The sequence below is a fragment of the Juglans regia genome, chromosome 3, assembly GCF_001411555.2.
Source record: "Juglans regia cultivar Chandler chromosome 3, Walnut 2.0, whole genome shotgun sequence".
NCBI classification, from domain to species: domain Eukaryota; kingdom Viridiplantae; phylum Streptophyta; class Magnoliopsida; order Fagales; family Juglandaceae; genus Juglans; species Juglans regia.
This window is the reverse complement of record NC_049903.1, coordinates 1,259,464-1,278,399: the sequence shown is the minus strand read 5'-3', so window position 1 is coordinate 1,278,399 and position 18,936 is coordinate 1,259,464. Positions and strand designations below refer to the sequence as shown.

Below are 18,936 nucleotides of genomic sequence, written 5' to 3'. Positions count from 1 at the left end.
TCACACTTATTTATATAAAGAAGTGATATTTTCATTGTTAAAGTATGCAAGTCCGGTATATTATCTATAAAAAATGAATAAATTTGAGATCTATGTAAAAAATTATTTTTTAATATTAGACTTTATTTGTTTTCAAAATATATTTGCAAAACTTTCACATTTTAAAACTATATCTAATATCACTCATTTATATAATACATTTTAAATAATTTTATACGCGAATCACTTAAATAAAAAAGAAAATATTCTAACCACAAAAGAATTATATAAAAATAATCTCATAAATTGATGTGACTTGATATAGTTCGTCAAATTATAAAATTACTTTTATGTAAATTATATCTAACGGATCAGATGAAGTGACGTCAGTTAATGAGATTATTTTTTTGTAATTCATTTGTGAATGTAACAGTGCTCAAATAAACTTATTTTAAAATATTTTATACAATAAGAGCATGTTTGAGATTGCAGTAGGAGTTTTAAACAATACTTAAATAGGTTTAAAAGTTCTTTCTAGAAAAATTAAGTTGCTTAGATGTTATATATCAAAACACTTTTAATCTCAAATAAGTTAAAAAGTACGTTTGAGGAAAAACAAAACGTAATTCAAGTTTTGAAAGATTGCTAATGGACAAAAATATTTATATAATTTCCAAATAATTTCAAATTTCAAAATTTTAGGGATGTAATCATAATTTCTAAAAATTTAAATAATCTTCATTTATATGTCAGAAAATACTTTTTTAATTTATTTACAGACAAATATAACATAGTTAAAAATGTTTTAAACATATATTTTTAAACTTAAGTTATAAGCTACAAGTCCTAAAACTCTAAGTTATATTTTTCATTACAATCCTAACACATGCATAATGCACTAATTTAGCTATGATGTTAAAATTTAATATGAAAATAGTACTTTTTTTTATTGTTATAAAACAATTATAGATATTTTTTATTAAAGCAATGGTATTATAAGTTCGACATTCAAACACGACTTAGAGCATTGGTAATGGTTTAGTCATTGTCAATTTTAAAATTTGACTATAATTTTAATTTTTAGCTATAATATCAATTTTTGACTAGATGAGTTCACATTAGACTAACCATTATAAAGTTAAAATAATAATATAATAATAATAATAATATTTTTTTTTTGTAAATACAATTTATATATTTTTTAGATCTTCATGTTTTATAAAAATAATGTGTCTACTCTATCAATCAGTAGAAATAATGTGCATCCATGCATGTTTTACCATTCAAAGAGAGAGTAAAGTGATTAAATAATTAAATATTACTTTCTATTGTGAATAGTAACTAGTCATATTTGGAGAGGACTTAAGATTTATTATTCATCAAGTCTTAAGCTTTAGACCATTGGCTAGTTCAATGTAGAGATTTTTTCTCACATCTAGCTAAAGTTTGGACTTCCATTAACATTTAACTAGTCTATTATCAATGCTCTTATATTTTTATATAGTAGAAGACATGTGCGCAATTAGAAAAAAAAAAATTAAAGGAACAAATCAAACGTTATTTTTATTACAAACTGTACTTATATTGGAAGTTTTAATTTATTATAGGAGATGATTTAGGGTGGGTTTGGATGTTAAAGTGAGTTGAGTTGAGTTGAATTGAGATGATAAAATATTATTAGAATATTATTATTTATTATTATTATTATTTTAAGATTTAAAAAAATTAAATTATTTATTATATTTTATATTAAAATTTAAAAAAAATTATAATGATAAATTGAAATGAATTAAGATGAGCTCAACTTCTAAACGAAGCCTTAAAATTGATAAAAGTATTTTATTCAGCCATTGAGATAAAAATAAGACAGAAGTGTAGAATAGTCCACCGGCAGTCAAATTACAGAGTGTGCCCGCGCGTGCTCAATCCACCACCAATTAAGTCGACTTTAGCGCCGCACGAAAAAACAAGTCGTAACTCTCAATTATTCCTCCGCCTAAGTCTGATCGTCTCTCATTGCCTTCCTACAATTCGTGCGATGGAGTTGTACGAGGGAGGGTGCGACCTGAAGCTGCTCGAAACGCTCGAAGGCCACGGCGACAGGGTATGGAGCCTGGCGTGGAATCCAGCCACTGGAGCCTCTGGGACTCCTCTCGTCTTCGCCTCCTGTAGCGGCGACAAGACCGTCCGAATCTGGGAGCACACTCCCTCTCCCTCTGCTACTTGGACCTGCAAGGCTAGCTCCATTTGCTTTCTATTTTCTACTTTTTGTGGGTAATTCTGGAGCGTAATTTTCATCTTAAGCGTGATTATGCAGGCAATTCTGGAAGACACGCATACTAGGACCGTCCGATCTTGTGCTTGGTCGCCGTCGGGGAAGCTATTGGCCACCGCGAGCTTCGATGCCACCACTGCCATTTGGGAAAACGTTGGTGGTGATTACGAATGTGTCTCCACTTTAGAGGTATCTTCTCCTTCTTATAGATGTATTTTGTTATATATTATCTGTTGTTATCATCATTATTGTAAATCTTCTTCCTGATCATTTGAAGTTTTTTTTTTTCTTTTTTTTTTTTTAAACATAGCTTTATTTGGCATTTAATTTATACACAGGGTCATGAGAATGAAGTGAAAAGCGTTTCATGGAATTCATCGGGGACGTTGCTTGCAACGTGTGGCCGAGATAAATCGGTTTGGATTTGGGAAATGCAGCCTGGCAACGAGTTCGAGTGTGTTTCGGTGTTGCAGGGACATACTCAAGATGTTAAGATGGTTCAGTGGCATCCGACTACGGATGTTTTGTTCTCTTGTAGCTACGATAACACCATTAAGGTTCTGCATTATTACCTATAAAAAAAGGATACTGCATTATGCCCAAGTGGCTTTTGTGATTTTCTTTTTAGCCATGAACACCCTAAAAAATGTTTGATATAATTGTGCTTGCCTTGTATCTAAGGCTATCAAGACTGGATAGTAAGATTTATGATGCCATGCAATGTTACTTGCAGGTTTGGGCGGATGATGATGATGATTGGCAATGTGTTCAGACTTTAGGTGAACCTAACAAGTATTCTACCTTAAATCCTTGATCTCTCTGTAATATGCACTTGGCTTTGATATATGTTGTGCTCGCCAATCTGTAGACTGTCAACCATTTTGTTAACGATATGCTCATTTAGTCTAATTCATCTAGGCTGATTTTCTTGCCAGTGGTCACTCTTCTACCGTTTGGGCACTCTCTTTCAATGCTAGCGGAGACAAAATGGTCACATGTAGGTGGGTGAAAGTATTTTCTCATTTTCATGCTCGCTAATGGGACATTCTTTTTCCTGTCCAACTCTGTAAACGACATTGATACTGGATTGATTTTTCAGTGATGATCTTACCCTAAAGATATGGGAAACAGACAACGTACAGATGCACTCTGGTGATGGTTATGCTCCTTGGTGAGGAATATGCCATCTTATGTGTATTTGCTTTCTTTCTTTCTTTTGATTATGTTTATTTGTTGAGGACTTTAGCTCCAAAAACTAGGAGCATGTTGATGGAAGTGCTGTTAGAAAATATCAGTGAGGTAGAGACTAGGGAGCATGTGCTTAACTCATTTTCTTTTGGAACTTGGTATATATGAGTTTGAATCTCCATGTCTTCCTGTGATACCCCATATGATATGGATAAAGGTAGGTAGTGTACGAGATCCCACATTGCTTGGGAAGGAGAAGTTCTTGCTCTTTATAAGGTTCTAATGAGGCTCCAATTGTATCATTGACTAGTCCTTTTGGAGTGGTTTGAGTCTTCCATTGGGGCATTACAAATGGTATCAGATCCAGGTTCAACCAAAAATGTAGGACTTGAGTCATGCCACCTATAATGGACATGCCCAACGAGGATGTCGGGAATTTAAGGGAGGTAGATTATGATACTCCATATGATATGGATAAGGGTGGGTGGTGTATGAGATCCCATATTGCTTGAGAATGAAAAGTTATTGCTCTTTATAAGGTTCTAATGGGGCTCCAATTGTATCATTGACGAGTCATTTTGGAGTATAGGCTATGTGGTTTGGGTCTTCTATTGGGACATTACAAATGATATCAGAGATTATCCCAACCAGAAATGTTAGACTTGAGCCATGCCACCTATAATGGACAGGCCCGACGAGGGCTCGGAAATTTAAGTGGGGTAGATTGTGATACTGCATATAATATGGATAAGGGTAGGTGGTGTTTGGAATTCCACATTGCTTGGGAAGGAAAAGTTATTGCTCTTTATAAGGTTTCAATGGGGCTCCAATTATATCATTGACTAGTCATTTTGAAGTGGTATGGGTCTTCCATTGGGGCGTTACACTTCCTCTCCTTCTCTCTTGTTGTTTCCTTCATATTCTTTCTAATGCCTTCTTATTCATCATTTTCTGCTGCTTCTGATAAGGCTGTGATAGGAATACTATTATTTTGAAGCTTGGCTGTTCGAACTCCACACACATAAAATGTGATTATGCATTCCCCCCACCCCCAAATTCACGATTGAGACTCAGTGGTAATGCGTTGTTTGCTGAATATATTGCTTTCTAGTTTCAATAATGCATTTTCATGAGTGAGAAGAGCAATGCTAAAAGAACTGAACAAAAATTATGCAATGCGGCTTTCATAACACCTGCTTCATTAAGTATGGCATGCATTCGATAGGAATTGAAACTAATTTGCCCAGTATGGAAGTACTTGTTAGAGTGGTAACAGTTTGATTTCTGATTTCTTATATGCACACCTTTAACAGGGTCCCCCTCTCTTTGGTTTTTCAGGAGACATATATGCACTCTCACTGGTTATCATGATCGAACAATTTTCTCAGTTCATTGGTCGAGGTAGTGGAAGTCAAATTAATTAAGACAAATACTTGCTCATCTGCTGGTTGAGATGGACTTAAATTTCTGTGATTATCAGATTTAAACCCCATTCCCCACCCTTTTAAATGTTCAATTAGAATTACTACAGGTTAACAGAAAAAGTTGTTATACCATCAATTTTGTCTTGTGCTTACTCCGCCACCAAAAAAATGAGAAAAAAAGAGAATAAAGAAAAAGATAGGCTAGATTTTGCCTTTTCACTTGCATCATTATCACACAAGTGTTAGTTATATGCTTGGTCTGAAAGCTTATTCTTGTGCGAAAGGGTATCTTGAAATGAGAAAATACCATAGACATCATCATCATCATCATGCGCACCACATTACATTTGTTTGGCATCAGATTAAACATCACATATGAGGTTAGATACTATGTGGTACTCTATCTAATTTTAGCTGTTTTATTTCATGCCGAGTATACATTAGAGACTAGCCCTCAATTTGGTTTATGTACTCTATTCGATCAAAGTATGTCACAAACATAAAGTATATATGTAAGTATATATAAATGACAATTCAAGCTGTCAACTTGAGTTTTGATTGAGTGAATTTGATACAAGTTTTTTTCCCTCTTCATGGGTGAGTTATGTTCTTCCCATTGTGAAAACCTAGCTGTTCCATTCTGTTTTCTGTTCCCCCGCCCCCTCTCATCATGAGTTAAATACATTCTATATGTGAATATGACAGTGAGGGTATTATTGCAAGTGGAGCAGCTGATGATGCCATACGATTTTTTGTGGGGAACAAAGACGGTTTGGTATTCATAATATCTAATCACCTTTTCATTCATTGCTGTGATTTATTGACAATTCCCAGTGATGCAGTGATATTGCCCCACTGTCATCAATTTTTCCGTAAGTGATATGGATTATGGACACTGATCTCCACTGTGCCCAATACATCTTAGCCTCCATGTGTACTGAGGATGATATGTTTATAGAGGGCCAATCTCGTTTAGATAATGTGATATGAATCTTGATTTCCTGCACGTAATTATTTTGGGGGTGTTTATATTAGTATCCCTAACAACTCTTTACGATTCCATGGATGCTCCATCCGTCTACAAAATGCACTAGGGATGTATCTGGAACACATACATATGGTGTCATTCTTTTTTTTTTTCTCAAGCAATGGTAGAAATTATAGTGAGAAATGATAGGAACATGATATCTACTGTCTACCAGCACAGAAGCTTATTTGGATTAATTTACTGGGTTGAAATTAGAAGTCCTTTGCACTGATGATGGGCAATGGGGCTCTTGGTTTTTCATTTTATTAGAGTGAATTGCGCCTTGGCCTTTGTGAAGTTCATAATCCAAGTCGCTTCTAAAAAAAAGGTTGATATCCCACGTCTCTGAGAAAATCATTTCAGCAATCATATATATTGCAATTGCGAAGGGCATTTAGAATGTTTCCAAATTCTAGATTCCTGGATTTTCTTTTTATGCGGTTCAGAAACAACCAAATAAGTTGATCAACTCCATTGTGTGTTTATATGATAGGTTGATGGACCTACATATAAATTGCTGCTGAAGAAAGAAAAAGCCCATGACATGGATATAAATTCAGTGCAATGGAGCCCTGGGGTAAGAATTGTTACTTGAGACTGATAAAAGTCTGGAGTGTAATCCCACTCACATTGCATAACTTCTTCACACATGATAGAATTCAGTGGGTGGACATAACTGATAGAACTCAGATGTTTACTTGATATTTGATATTAACAGGTCACCTTTTATTGGAACTTAAAAGTCATCTACTTGTCTATTTACCGTTGCCATGTTTGAAGTCTCATTTATTTATTTATTTTCTGTGGTGGTTTCCTTTATTATGTTGTTAATTATCAGGAGAAACGACTATTAGCTTCCGCGAGTGATGATGGTGTGATAAAGATATGGGAGCTGGTTTCATCAAGTACAGGTAAACGTCTATGATTGAGCTTTAAAATGAATGGAAATGTTTCAAGCCTCATCTATCTATCTGTAGTAACATCTTTCATGCTGTTTCAATTGTCAGGAAACGGCTACTAGCTTCTGCTAGTGATGGTGATGCATTAGATATATGGAGATAGCTTCATGTAGAAATGGCTACTACTAATTCAGTGTGTGGAAAATCAAGATGTGGATAAGGCCCAGTTTCAAGCTCCGTTCATTTGGGTATGGAGGGAGTTTATCCATGGGGCCGGACATAACAAAGGGATTAATTTAGAGGAAAATTTTAGCTATAATTAGTAAATTAATCGAGCAGAATTCACATTGATCGTATTGAACGATATTGTGGATTATAGAGTTACTTTTGGTTGTGCTCCTCTCTATCCTCTTAATTCGACCACATATGTGTTTGAACTAAATAATATTATATATATATATACAAGTACTGGTAAATTGGTTCCAATTAGTATAATTTTTCTTTTTCTTTCTTTAAGAAAACCCAATCTGCATAGTTATAGCCGTAAAGAAGTCGAGTTCGAGCACGCAGACGATGGTCCAATATCTCATCATTTAACTCTTATTCAAGCATAAATTGAGTTCGATCTTATCATTGAATTATATTTTGTGTATAAACTAGGGATGTAAACTCAAACCGGAAAATCGGTCCGGTCCGGAACTAATTTTTAAAATGTAAAAACTGACCGGTTCCTATCCGGTTCTGGTTTTAGGATTTTTTGAACTGGACCGGACCGGTTGATTAAAAAAAATAAAAAATAATATTTTTATATATAAGTTTTATACAAAATATTTAAAATATATATTAAATATTAATATAAATAAGTTTTATATATAATGTATAATTATAAATTTATACATTAAATGTTAATTTATAATTTCATATATATATATATACATATATATGAAATAATTTCATATTATAATTTATAAATTATTACATTAAATGTTAATACTAATATATAAGTTTTTAGAGAAATTTTATTTGCAGTCCCCACTTAAGGACTGCATGTGCAGGCCCTTTATTAAATGAGAAAAATCATCATTTCAGGAGGGATAGTTTTGTAATTTTTTAAAAAATTAAAGATAAAATTGCCTATGCTTGTATTGCAGTCCCCAAATGGGGACTGTATCTAGCATTGCTCTTATAAATAATACTAATAGTCTAATATAGACTATAGATTATAGTTATATTTATAATTAATACTAAAAGTTTTTACTAAAAGATTATAACTAATACTAATACTTATAATTAATACTAAAAGTTTTTTTTTTATAAATAAATTTTTAATGAAAAATTGTGAAATTTAAATTTTAAAAAAATCGAAAAACCAGACCGGACCCGACCGAAAACCAGTAAAACCGAAAGTACCGGTTTAGGAGGGTAACCGGTGCGTAATCGGTTTTGAAAAATACAAAACCGGTACATACCAGTTCGGTCTTAGATTTTGTTCAAAACCGGACCGGACCGGACCGGTTACACCCCTAGTATAAACAATTCAATTATTTATTAAAAAACTTTGCTACTCATCATTCTCACGTGCCACGCTTATTTTTATTTATTATTTATATTTTTTTGAGTTTTATTTTTCATAAATTAATTGATTTCTTTTACTTATCAGTCATCATCTATATTCCACATATTTGGTAACAGAAAAAAATAAAAAACTAAAAAAATTATGTGTGGTGTGTGGTATACTGAGAATGAATCATCAATGATGAGTAGAATTTTTCTATGATTTTATCTAGAGTAATACTACATACAGTCGTGGAGTAAGCAAGCGCCGTGCAGTCGTTTTGAAAAAAAGTGGAGTCCATTATTAAAAAATTAATTTCTTTTTATGTGAGTCTCATATTTATTCATTTTTTTAAAAAAGACTGTACGGCGCTTGCACCTTTACGACTGCAAATATAATTTTTCTATATATATATATAGTTTAATTTTGTAGGTGAACGATTAATTTGCAGAATTGTCTTGTTTTTTACATCGTATAATCATTCAAACCAAGTTCAACCAATCCCATTAATTATCAGTACGTACCCATGGATCAAGCTGAATTCTTTTACCAGCCCTTCTGCATGCGGCCGGATATATATACAAACCCTAGCAGGGTATATATATGACGATGGCGGCCGGTTTTTGTCCATCGAGAGTTCATGAGATCAGAGCTAGGATTGCCATAACCTAAAGGAGATTTTTTTTCTGCATTTTCTCTCTACTCATGATTATGGTTCCATACGTTCGATCTGATCTCTAGTTTCGTCCCTAGCTTTTTGGGACTGGCTTAGACCTATCTATTTCTATATCTGAGCAAATCTGATCAGATCAAATGTTTCTTGATGTAAGAAGATCATATGATAATCACAATATATCCTAAATATCATAAAATTAAAAGGACTAATCGAGGATCAATATTATTTATCATGTTTAAAGCTGACTAGAGAAAGAACAACAAATTAGAAAATTATGATACCCAGAAATAGAAACCGTTCACATATATTTATTTTTTGTAATCAATTAGGGTTTTAAATATACTAAGTGCATTGTCAATAAGCTTAAAACAATGGAAAATATCTTAGAATTAAGAAAAAGAAAAAATTCAACACCTGTTTACTATTCTTAATCCGCTAGAATTTGCTCTTCTTCCTTCTTCAACCAAGGCCGCACGAGCCGACATGATTCCTTTGGGGACTAAAGAAGCATCAAATGCAGAACAATCTATCCAGTCATTCAAAAGCTCTTCCTGGCCCCATATATCAGGAATCCAAACCCGACCCGCCACCTCAACCCTATGCCTCTTCAGCCTCTCACGTCCGCTATCTTCAGGCATGGCCTCGGACGACAGTACTACTACTGGTTTTTCTTCTCCATCATCTTGATCTGGACGCGAACTCATGCCTGCAAATAATGCAACTTCCTCTCTGTCAAACTGACGGATTCTTGAAGATGGGCTGATGATCTTTGTTTCCTTTTCAATATTACCAGAACCGCGGCTGTCTTTTTCACTCCCATTCTCGGACTGATGATAGTTTTTCTTGGACTCTAATGGTTGTGAAGGAGCAAAGCGATCGAAAACAGGTGAGTCTTGGCGATCCATTCCGGTGGGTTTTTTTCACATGCAATGAACTACAACGATCTTTCTTTCTTTCTCTCTCTGTTGCAGCTTGCTTTTTAGGTCAAGAGAAGATTACATTAATATGGGATTTATGTGTGGGAATAAAAAAGCAAAGAGAATGGGTGGGGGGTTAGGTTACACGTCATTCACAAGTGTACTCTTTTTGTATGGTAAGTGACAAGCGTACGTGTCTTGTTAGAGAACGGATGGCAATATGTGTGGCTTTGGTTTTGAGTTTGGTATTACGAAAATGGAAATAAAGGCTCTATATAAGCTCTATGGAAGTGAGCGATTCCTTGGATGGATATTTGGAGGTTTCTGAGGTTGATGTTGATTTTGGGCACAATGCATTGGGATTTTTGGGTCTCGGCCAATCATCTTGCACGATTCGATTTGGGGAGGGCTATATATATAGCTATTTATTATTTAACAATAAATTATAAATAAAATAATAATAATAATAATAGAAATTAAGCTCTATTAATGATATTTAATGAGATGAAGACGTGTGGGAGATTGGAGCTAGGAGATATTTTCATTTCCTGGTGTACAACTTTATAACTACCCTCCATCTTTATTCATTTTTTGAAATTTGAAAAGTGTTTTATCTCATCCCATCTTTATAATTTTTTTAAATATCAATTTAATTTTTTTAAATCTCAAAATAATAATAATATTTTAACAATATTTTTTTTTTATAATTTTCAATTAAAACCATCTTATATCATCATTCTAAATCCAAACTGCCGTTAATTATTTGAAAATAAAATTCTATTTTTCTTTGGCTTTGATTCTCTTCCAGTATGAATTAGACGGATATATAATATATATATATATATATATATATATATATACACACACACACACACACAAGTTGAATTTGGACAAGTAGATCAAATTTTGTTAATTCTTTTAATTCTAATATGAGTCAAGTTCGAATTTAAATTACATTTAATTAGTATTAATTTACAAACAATTAATTTATTCATCAAATAATTTCATATTTGTTTACAAGCTTTCATTTAAAATAATAGATTATTTATAATATTATATCTTTGTGTACATTTTTTTTTTATCAAAATAACTTTGAATTTATCATTTTCCATTTTTTTGCATCGCTCATAACTTTTGTACATGGCAATTGATTACATACGTTGTCAAAGTGTGTTATTATTTATTTATTTCGAATCGTAAGGCTCAGCTTGATGATCACATGGACATGTTTTTCATTCAGGGCCTGCGGATGTGATGTCTCAGTACTAGTTTTCACTGCTAATTTTCCTCCCCCTCTTGCTCCATTTTCATTGCATCTTGAATTGTTCTCATGTACAACTAGCTAGCATTGGGTTATGGTGGTAAGAGACAATTTGAGAGCATGGAGTAGTACTCCTTATGAGAACGAATCTTATTTGGCCCCCACACACAAAAATTTGGACAAAACTTGATAGAGACTACTAGTTGGTAGGATATCAATAATTAGATTTTTCCTAAAAACCAGTGCTCAATGCCATAAACAAAATCATGATCACGAGCTTGGAATATTCATTTAATTTATTGGTTTTCTAGTCACAATTAACTTTATATTATATATGTGGGTCAGAAATGTCTTTTAAATCATGGATTTAGATGAGCCAATTCTATTCCCTCTGATGCGAAAAAGGGTTATTGTCAGGCTTTATTCGGTCGAATACTACTATACATCAGCCCCGTAGAATTGCACTCTTCACACATCTTATGTGGCGTCCTTTTTTTTTTTTTAAAACTCAAAACGTACGTTTTGTAACTTTTGTTGGTTTGTATTTCCCTGATTCAAATTTGTCCCGCGCTCTTGCCTTTTGATCTCAGCCCGCGTTGATTGTGCTCTACCCACCGCCACTAGCGACACCGTTCTCCAGCAACATCGAGGCCGTCTGTCAGCGTCGCACCACCCCTCGTTGCTCCTCTCCCTCCCTCATCGCCAGCCTCATTTTCTTTCCTCTCCCCCCCCCCCGTGTCGCCCCCCCCCCCCACCATCCTCTCCCCCACCCCCACCACCTGTGTCGCCCATCCTTTCCCCCCACCCCCACCCCTTGTCACCCAAGCAATGCCCTAGTTGGCTCGCACCCCCTCTGCCCAGCAGAGGAGTTAGGGGCTTTGAGGGTGAGAATTGAAGTCGAAATCGCAGTAGAAATCGCTCTAGCATGACACAGAAAAAAGAGAAATGTATGCTATCAGAGACAACATCGAAAACATCTACAACCCCGCACTTTTAGTTTCTACCAAATACATATGCCCAAACCCTATAATCACAGCTTATTTATGCCCAACCAGAGGAGAAAAAAAAAAGATAAAAAAATTTCATGTATGCCCAAACCTTAGAATCACAGATTATTTACCTTCCTACAGATCTGAGGGCTTCGCGTCGGTGGACTGAGGGACTAAGGGCTTTGCGTTGAATGACTTACGGACCGAGGGTGCTTGGGGACTGATCTGCTCGTGAGGGCTCACGTCGTGGTGGGGAGGGCTCTAATCAGTGGTTTGTTGCTTAGCTTGATCGCGCTGAGATCGAAGACGACAGAGGAGGTGCGAAATGAGAAGACTCTCGAACAAGAATTAGGGCTGAGAGGAGAGATGATTTGTGCATGTAAGTAAACCCGGTCCAGTGCGTTTAGTGAATCCAGTCCACACGTTAAGTGTGTTGCGACTGCAGCCAACAATAGGTTGATGTAAAGATTTTTCCTATTCGATAAACATCGCATAAAAAAGATGTGGATGTGCCGTTGTTAAGATTTACTATTTTTTTAATAGTAAATCTTACTTTTTTTTTAAAGAGAGTCCGTAGAACTTGAACACCTCAAAACTGTATCTAACATATTACTCTCGGTTTGGATACAAAATCTTCTCAACTCATTTCATATAATCATTACAATTTTTTTAAATTCTCACACAAAAAATAATAAACAATTTAATTTTTTAAAATTTTAAAATAATAATAATATTAAAAAAATAATATTTTATTCAACTTTCATCTCATCTCAACTCACTATCCAAACATTTATTAAGAAAATAAAGGCCAAACTACAAATAGCAATTCATGTTAAGCAAACACATCAACCATAGCCAAGGGCAGACCACGCAAAAGAACTCCATAACTTCGTGGTCAAAACGAAGTAAGGCTAGTAAGAAAATAATGACCAACTTAATCCCGGCCTATTAGCTATGAAGAATATTATGCATCAATCACCATTCACTCTCACACTCTACATTTATAATTTTTTTTATCATAGATTCTGAATGTCTTTCATAGAATGTGAAGTGCGGTATAGTAAATAATGACTAATGAAAAAAAATTTTCATCGACTATAAATGAATTTAGTGATTGATTATCAACTTTGTGGATTCAAGAAAAAAGACAGATTACATTATTTTCTTCCTGTTGCTTCCCCTAGTCATGCCAGAGTACTGATCCACATGAAAATAAACAGGAATTTCCGCATGCCTTCGAGTCGATAGTATTCCATGATAAATAATTGCTTTTGACAGGAAAAAGAAGAGTTCTTCAGGAAAATATCTGGCTTGGCTTTGGAACGTTCAAATCTGACAAGGTTTTAGAACAATCCAAGAACAGTATATAACACCAAAAACATTCATTCAACAATTATTGCTTGCACACCGCTTTAAACTTCTTTCAAGCCGGTAACTCTGTACAACCCATTTTTTTAATCTGAAATTTATCAACTTACTTAAGCACAAAACAAACCCAGAACTTACTCTTAGCTATATATTAATCAGACAGGCTAATCTATCGAAGCTTCCTTACGGGAAATCCTATTAATCACTATCAAAGAGCACGGAGTGTATATAGAACCTATAAAGGTGTACTTTGAATACCTAAGAAGGGATGCGGAAGGGAAGAAATGGAGTATTTTATGGGAAATCCTAAACTCTGGGAAAGCGTGAGCGTCCTTTCTTCTTTAAGAAGTCTGGAATTTCCACGGAACTGCCATCAGTGAAAGAGGGAGGTCGCCGATTAATTCCAAGGTTGCTGTCTCCTTGTGCTAACTGACTAGCCTGCGTATTGACCAGAAAAGAGTCAGAATTAGGAGAGGGAGAGGGAGAGGGAGAGGGAGGAGGTGGGGGAATACCTGGAGGTGCCTCCCTTCACTTTCTTCTTGGCGTTTGAATCCAGTAGCAATTAAAGTTATACTGACCTGAACGAAGAACCAAAAAAATTAGATTCCATTATGGAAACCACCTTGTGTACCAAAGCTTATATAATTATATTCAGGTCAAAGCACTACAAAAGTATAGCATGCATTCAAACTGAAACGTTAGCCCATGCAAGAACGACCCCAGGGATTGCTATGATACTTAATTTCTATAGCATGATTTAATTAACATGCCAAATCAACAGGTGTAGAAAAATCCCTTGGCACATAGACATGCAATTTGTACACTCCCTACACGAGAAAGCGAACATTCTTCCTCGGAAAAACAAATAGCAAAAAACAGCCACACCGCAAAGGCATATATAATCAGATTCACAAAATGACCTTGATGGCATTTTCACCATATACAGTCTTATGACGAGCACACGTAGTTGCACTGTTGCAGGTACGTCCATGACATAATGTATGAAGATGAATAGAAATTTACCCTGCTTATGTTAGGCTAAGCAATAACTTACTTGACCACTGATCGATGGATCTATCACTGCTCCAAAGATTAAATTGGCAGTTGGGTCCACAAGGTCGTATATGACCTCTGCAGCGGCATTTACCTGCAAACATACCCACATAGTAATTGAAGGGAGAAGAAAGATATCATCAGTCTGTAATAGAGCTTGACCATAATCTGAGAGAAGAGTGGAATTTCAAAATTAATAGGCATTTTAAGACAATTAAATCTCAACCAAGTAAATTATCTAGAGAAGAACAACACAACTAATTTCATTTGAATGCCAAGAAAAAGTGATATAATCACCATCAACAATATAATTTTTCGGAAAAATACACTCTGCACCCTCTAACTACTAGGTGTTCTATACTTTGCACCCCAAACTACCAAAGCCAACACATTGCACTCTTTAACTACAAAAAACTGACAAATAACACTATTTTTCAATTCGGGCTATGTAGATGGATTGGGCAAGATATAAACAATGAGGTAGCAACATCTCTTCAGCAGGTTGAGTTGAAAATTAACATTTAAATTTCAATGGGTCAAGTATATTTCACAACAGCCTTTGCTTAATTTATAATTATATCACGACATTTAACAATGCAAAAAGAAAACAAAAAATCATAGGAGCAGCACCAAGATGTTTCAAGAACTATATAACACGGAAAGTATGTAAATGCAACTTGACAAGTAAATGATACATCCCATTTTTTCATGTAAATATGAAATTATTGCTTAAAAGCGGGCTGAGGTTGTAACACCGCATCAATCACTTTCTTTCTAAGAATTGAGCAAAACTTCAGGCTGCAATACATTCAGTGTTACAGTAACCAACATGGCTTTGACACATAGATGTGGGTTATTTTTGGAAAATGCCAAAGAAAGATTCAGGCAGAAAGAAAGATTCGATACAGGTCAAGTCCTCCTGAGAGAGCTACCTCATATAAGGTCAAATCATTTCCACCAGTTATATTCCACACAATTCCAGTGGCCCTCTCTATACCAATATCTAGTAAAGGTGATTGTATGGCATTTAATGCAGCATCTCTTGCCCTGGTCTTCCCTACACAAAAACAAGCACCACAAAAACGTTTTGAGTGTTGTATGTACACACTTGATGAGAATAGACAAAAAGTTCTGGTTGAAGAAGCTCAAGCAAAAGGCATTCTGGGGAAAATAAATAGCATGAAAAGCTAAGCATTGTGAAAAATACAACAAATGATTGGATGTAAATGATCTTTTTCCTTCCAGTTCTAATTGAACACAGTATTTTCAATGCCAAAATATAAAAGTAGCAAAAACTATTTCTAGAAACTATAGTGTGTAGATGTAAGTGTGCTTGAAGATCAAACTACAGGTAGTGCAAGGACTAATGTTTGGCTGCCACACTAACTTTGTGAAGATCATAAGCATAAGACAGCTTTAATCTGCTGCATGCCTCCTAATACATGCCCCGATCTATCATGACCAGCAATACATATAATGGATTTGGAAATCTAGACACCCTTGTAGGAATTAGCGAGAAATTACCAGTTGCAGTTCCTATTCCCATCAATGAAGAACCTGCATTTGCCATTATAGCTCGCACATCAGCAAAATCCACATTTACTAGTCCCGGTACCTGCAATTAAGATGTCTCTCAGAAACCATAAAATATTTATAAAGCTTTAGTCATCAACTCCGTTTACCTAAAAAATTAATTATGTATCAGAGTTATCCCTGATTAACATATTGCTCTGAAAATATTACTCAGATGCAACCTGCATATATGTCCACATATTTATAGCAATATGTGCATAACAAGAAATTTCAACATCCAAAAAGTTAAGAGGTTCTATGATAAACATAGTGTATTTCGGTTACATGAAATTGCAATTTGCCCTACCTATTGCAAACATGCCCTTCCTACATTCTTTCCATCATCTTTTTATAGGTAGCCATTCTTCATGAATATGAATTAAATCATAAAGAATAAAAAAAATCACTATTGTAGTCTATGAGAAGACAAAGGAAGGAAATAACATGTATCCTTCTCCTTTTGTTCTTTTCTCTTTTGTTCCTTTGTTCGTTGATTAATCCATCATTTAAATTGTTACAAATACTATTATTATGGTAATTATTATTATTATTATTATTATTATGTTAAGCACAGAAAGGAAAGAATATAAAGTTCTAATAAAAGGTTCTATGCACATCTCGTACCGTAATTATGTCAGAGATACCACGAACACCTTGACGAAGAATATCATCAGCGAGGTTAAATGCTTCTGTTACTGGGGTAGATGGGGAAACTGCAGTCAATAACTTGTCATTTGGAATGACTATCAGCGTGTCAACATTGTCTCTTAAAGCTGCAATTCCTTCCTGTGCTTGAACTGCCCTCCTTCGTCCCTCAAAAGAGAAAGGGGTTGTGACAATGCCAACAGTCAATATACCCATTGACTTTGCAACCCCAGCAATTACAGGAGCCCCACCAGTGCCAGTTCCTCCTCCCATTCCAGCCTGAAAATATAGAAGTTTAAAGTCCTAGATAAGAAAAGAGTTTTTTTATAGGTAAAGTAAGATTTTATTAATAGAAGAGAGTACACGTGGCCCAAGTACACATAGATAAGAAAATAATACATCTATGTAGGTGTTTTCATGAATTTATCAAACCGAGAGTTCTGTGAATCAGGATCCTAATGGAGAAAATATATATTATAATGTTTGAGCATTCATTTGCATGTAGAACTAAACATGAACGTGAACAAAGTCTTGCATGCTTGTTTCCAATACTCTCCTTTTTGACAATCTTTCAGAAAATATACAAATAAGATGAAAATTGTAAACAATCAGTAAACACACTGTGGTCTTATATCCATAAAACAGCAGCAATAATAGTTGTACAACAATATAGAAAAGTTTCTAAAGTCATAATGGCTAAAGAGAAGTTGGACATACTGTAACAAAGACCATGTCTGCTCCATAAAGGGCCTCTTCTATTGATTCCTTGCTTTCTTTTGCAGCATTCATGCCAATCTCTGGGTTCCCTCCAGCACCAAGACCCCTAGTAAGCTCCTGACCAATTTGCAAACGGTTCTCAGGAAATACAGGTGACATTTTCATGGCTTGAATATCCGTGTTGACAATCCAGAACTCCACACCCTTCATTGCACTCTCTATCATGCGGTTAACTGCATTTGATCCACCACCTCCAACACCAATAACTTTGATCTTAGCTTCATTGTAATTATTCGAACTAGGCGTGTCCTCTAAACTCTCTTTGACAGTTCCACCTGAACTATCCTTTCTTGGATTGTTCACAGCAGTGTTCCCGTCCCCTCTAAGCAATGAAACTTCAGGGTGTAGATTCAGAAAAGGGTCTCTATTGTGATATGGACTAACACTCTGAGAGTTGGTGGAACACTTGAACCGAGGGAAAGTCAACTTTTGACGACCACCCAAAAGCCAATTCTTCTCCTCAGACATTTTCAGACAGCAAGCTCTGCCAAATTGATTCTCCATTAATACTCTTCCTCCCAGCACAGTTAATACCCCAGTTGGGTTTCGAGCACTAGAAGGCATCAAACTCGTCGGCATACAAGTCGTCATGACTAAATGGCAAAACTCGAATCTCGGAAATTAGAGAGCTACTGTGTGTCGAGGAATTTTAAGGCCTCAAACGGCTTAAATTCCCAATTTTACAGCAAATCTCTCTTCCAAGACCTGCTAATAAAAACCATACGATCAAAACAGTACCCAACAATAATTAGAAATTTAAAAAACCGCATTTTGGAAACTACAGACTGCACATCGGTTTGTGAGTGGCCCAATCTAAGAGTTGCAACAGAAAAAAGTCCTAGGAAATGTATGGTATACTGCAGACTGCCACGAAAATACAAGACCTGCTTGCAGTTCAGAAAAAGACAGAAAGAAAAGCCTAGAAACAATAGAGCATTGCTTCAGACAGGTTTCTCACCAGACAGGTTTCTCACAGTAGATGAGGAAAATCATAGGACCAAATTCTTTCTAACCATAAAGCCTAGAGCAAACAGAGAATCAAAATTTGTAAAATGAGACGCCATTGGACCAGATATTGAGAAGAGAATTAACTCAAACATGAATGAAAATGCAACGAATTGAAGCAAGAGAGAGAAAACGGCACCTGGGTTTAGGAGGAAGAGAGGGCCTGAGAAAGCAGAGGAGTCCAATGTAGCAGAGAGAACAAATCTCCCAGAAGCTTTTGGGTACTGACCTGAGAAGCGGGTCCCGATTATCTAGTATTAAGCTACTTAGCTTAGCAACGAAAATCTCGAGCGAAAGGAGTAAAGTTACAAACAAATAATTTGCTT

The 18,936-nt window shown here is 35.2% G+C and overlaps 3 protein-coding genes across 5 annotated transcripts; 1 reads left to right on the top strand and 2 right to left on the bottom strand.

Annotated features, from left to right (window-relative positions):
* Positions 1–1,905: 1,905 nt before the first annotated feature.
* On the top strand, positions 1,906–7,281 carry LOC108985724 (protein CIA1-like). Of its 2 annotated transcripts, XM_018958140.2 has the most exons (11): positions 1,907–2,215; positions 2,297–2,443; positions 2,593–2,811; positions 2,988–3,046; positions 3,190–3,255; positions 3,354–3,425; positions 4,781–4,843; positions 5,572–5,641; positions 6,387–6,470; positions 6,732–6,804; positions 6,901–7,281. In XM_018958140.2, exons 1-11 carry the CDS (start codon positions 2,018–2,020, stop codon positions 6,912–6,914), a joined length of 1,065 nt encoding a protein of 354 aa, XP_018813685.1. In that variant the 5' UTR covers positions 1,907–2,017; the 3' UTR covers positions 6,915–7,281. The 2 variants fall into 2 exon arrangements, 1 of the variants encoding a protein (XP_018813685.1); XR_001995240.2 differs by lacking the exons at positions 5,572–5,641; positions 6,901–7,281 and having other exon boundaries at positions 1,906–2,215.
* A 2,020-nt stretch (positions 7,282–9,301) lies between these two features.
* LOC108985699 (protein BIC1-like) lies at positions 9,302–10,027 on the bottom strand. The gene has a single exon (XM_018958098.2). It carries the CDS (start codon positions 9,926–9,928, stop codon positions 9,431–9,433), a length of 498 nt encoding a protein of 165 aa, XP_018813643.1. The 5' UTR covers positions 9,929–10,027; the 3' UTR covers positions 9,302–9,430.
* A 3,524-nt stretch (positions 10,028–13,551) lies between these two features.
* LOC108985721 (cell division protein FtsZ homolog 2-2, chloroplastic) lies at positions 13,552–18,922 on the bottom strand. Of its 2 annotated transcripts, XM_018958137.2 has the most exons (9): positions 18,750–18,902; positions 18,564–18,626; positions 17,546–18,310; positions 16,808–17,107; positions 16,136–16,226; positions 15,544–15,668; positions 14,613–14,705; positions 14,071–14,136; positions 13,552–13,996 (listed from the first exon to the last, which is right to left on the bottom strand). In XM_018958137.2, the coding sequence occupies exons 3-9, from the start codon at positions 18,194–18,196 to the stop codon at positions 13,865–13,867; spliced, it is 1,458 nt and encodes a 485-aa protein (XP_018813682.1). In that variant the 5' UTR covers positions 18,197–18,310; positions 18,564–18,626; positions 18,750–18,902; the 3' UTR covers positions 13,552–13,864. The 2 variants fall into 2 exon arrangements, with proteins under 2 accessions (XP_018813682.1, XP_018813681.1); XM_018958136.2 differs by lacking the exon at positions 18,564–18,626 and having other exon boundaries at positions 18,750–18,922.
* Positions 18,923–18,936: the final 14 nt, after the last annotated feature.

Coding starts and splice junctions, on each gene's coding strand:
- LOC108985721 (XM_018958136.2), bottom strand. CDS start 18,196: ATGACGACTTGTATGCCGACGAGTTTGATGCCTTCTAGTGCTCGAAAC. Junction 16,227..16,807: donor GTATCTCTGACATAATTACG/GTACGAGATGTG, acceptor TCTTAATTGCAG/GTACCGGGACTAGTAAATGT. Junction 13,997..14,070: donor GTGAAGGGAGGCACCTCCAG/GTATTCCCCCAC, acceptor GTCAATACGCAG/GCTAGTCAGTTAGCACAAGG.
- LOC108985699 (XM_018958098.2), bottom strand. CDS start 9,928: ATGGATCGCCAAGACTCACCTGTTTTCGATCGCTTTGCTCCTTCACAA.
- LOC108985724 (XM_018958140.2), top strand. CDS start 2,018: ATGGAGTTGTACGAGGGAGGGTGCGACCTGAAGCTGCTCGAAACGCTC. Junction 3,047..3,189: donor ACTTTAGGTGAACCTAACAA/GTATTCTACCTT, acceptor TTTTCTTGCCAG/TGGTCACTCTTCTACCGTTT. Junction 4,844..5,571: donor TTCTCAGTTCATTGGTCGAG/GTAGTGGAAGTC, acceptor TGAATATGACAG/TGAGGGTATTATTGCAAGTG.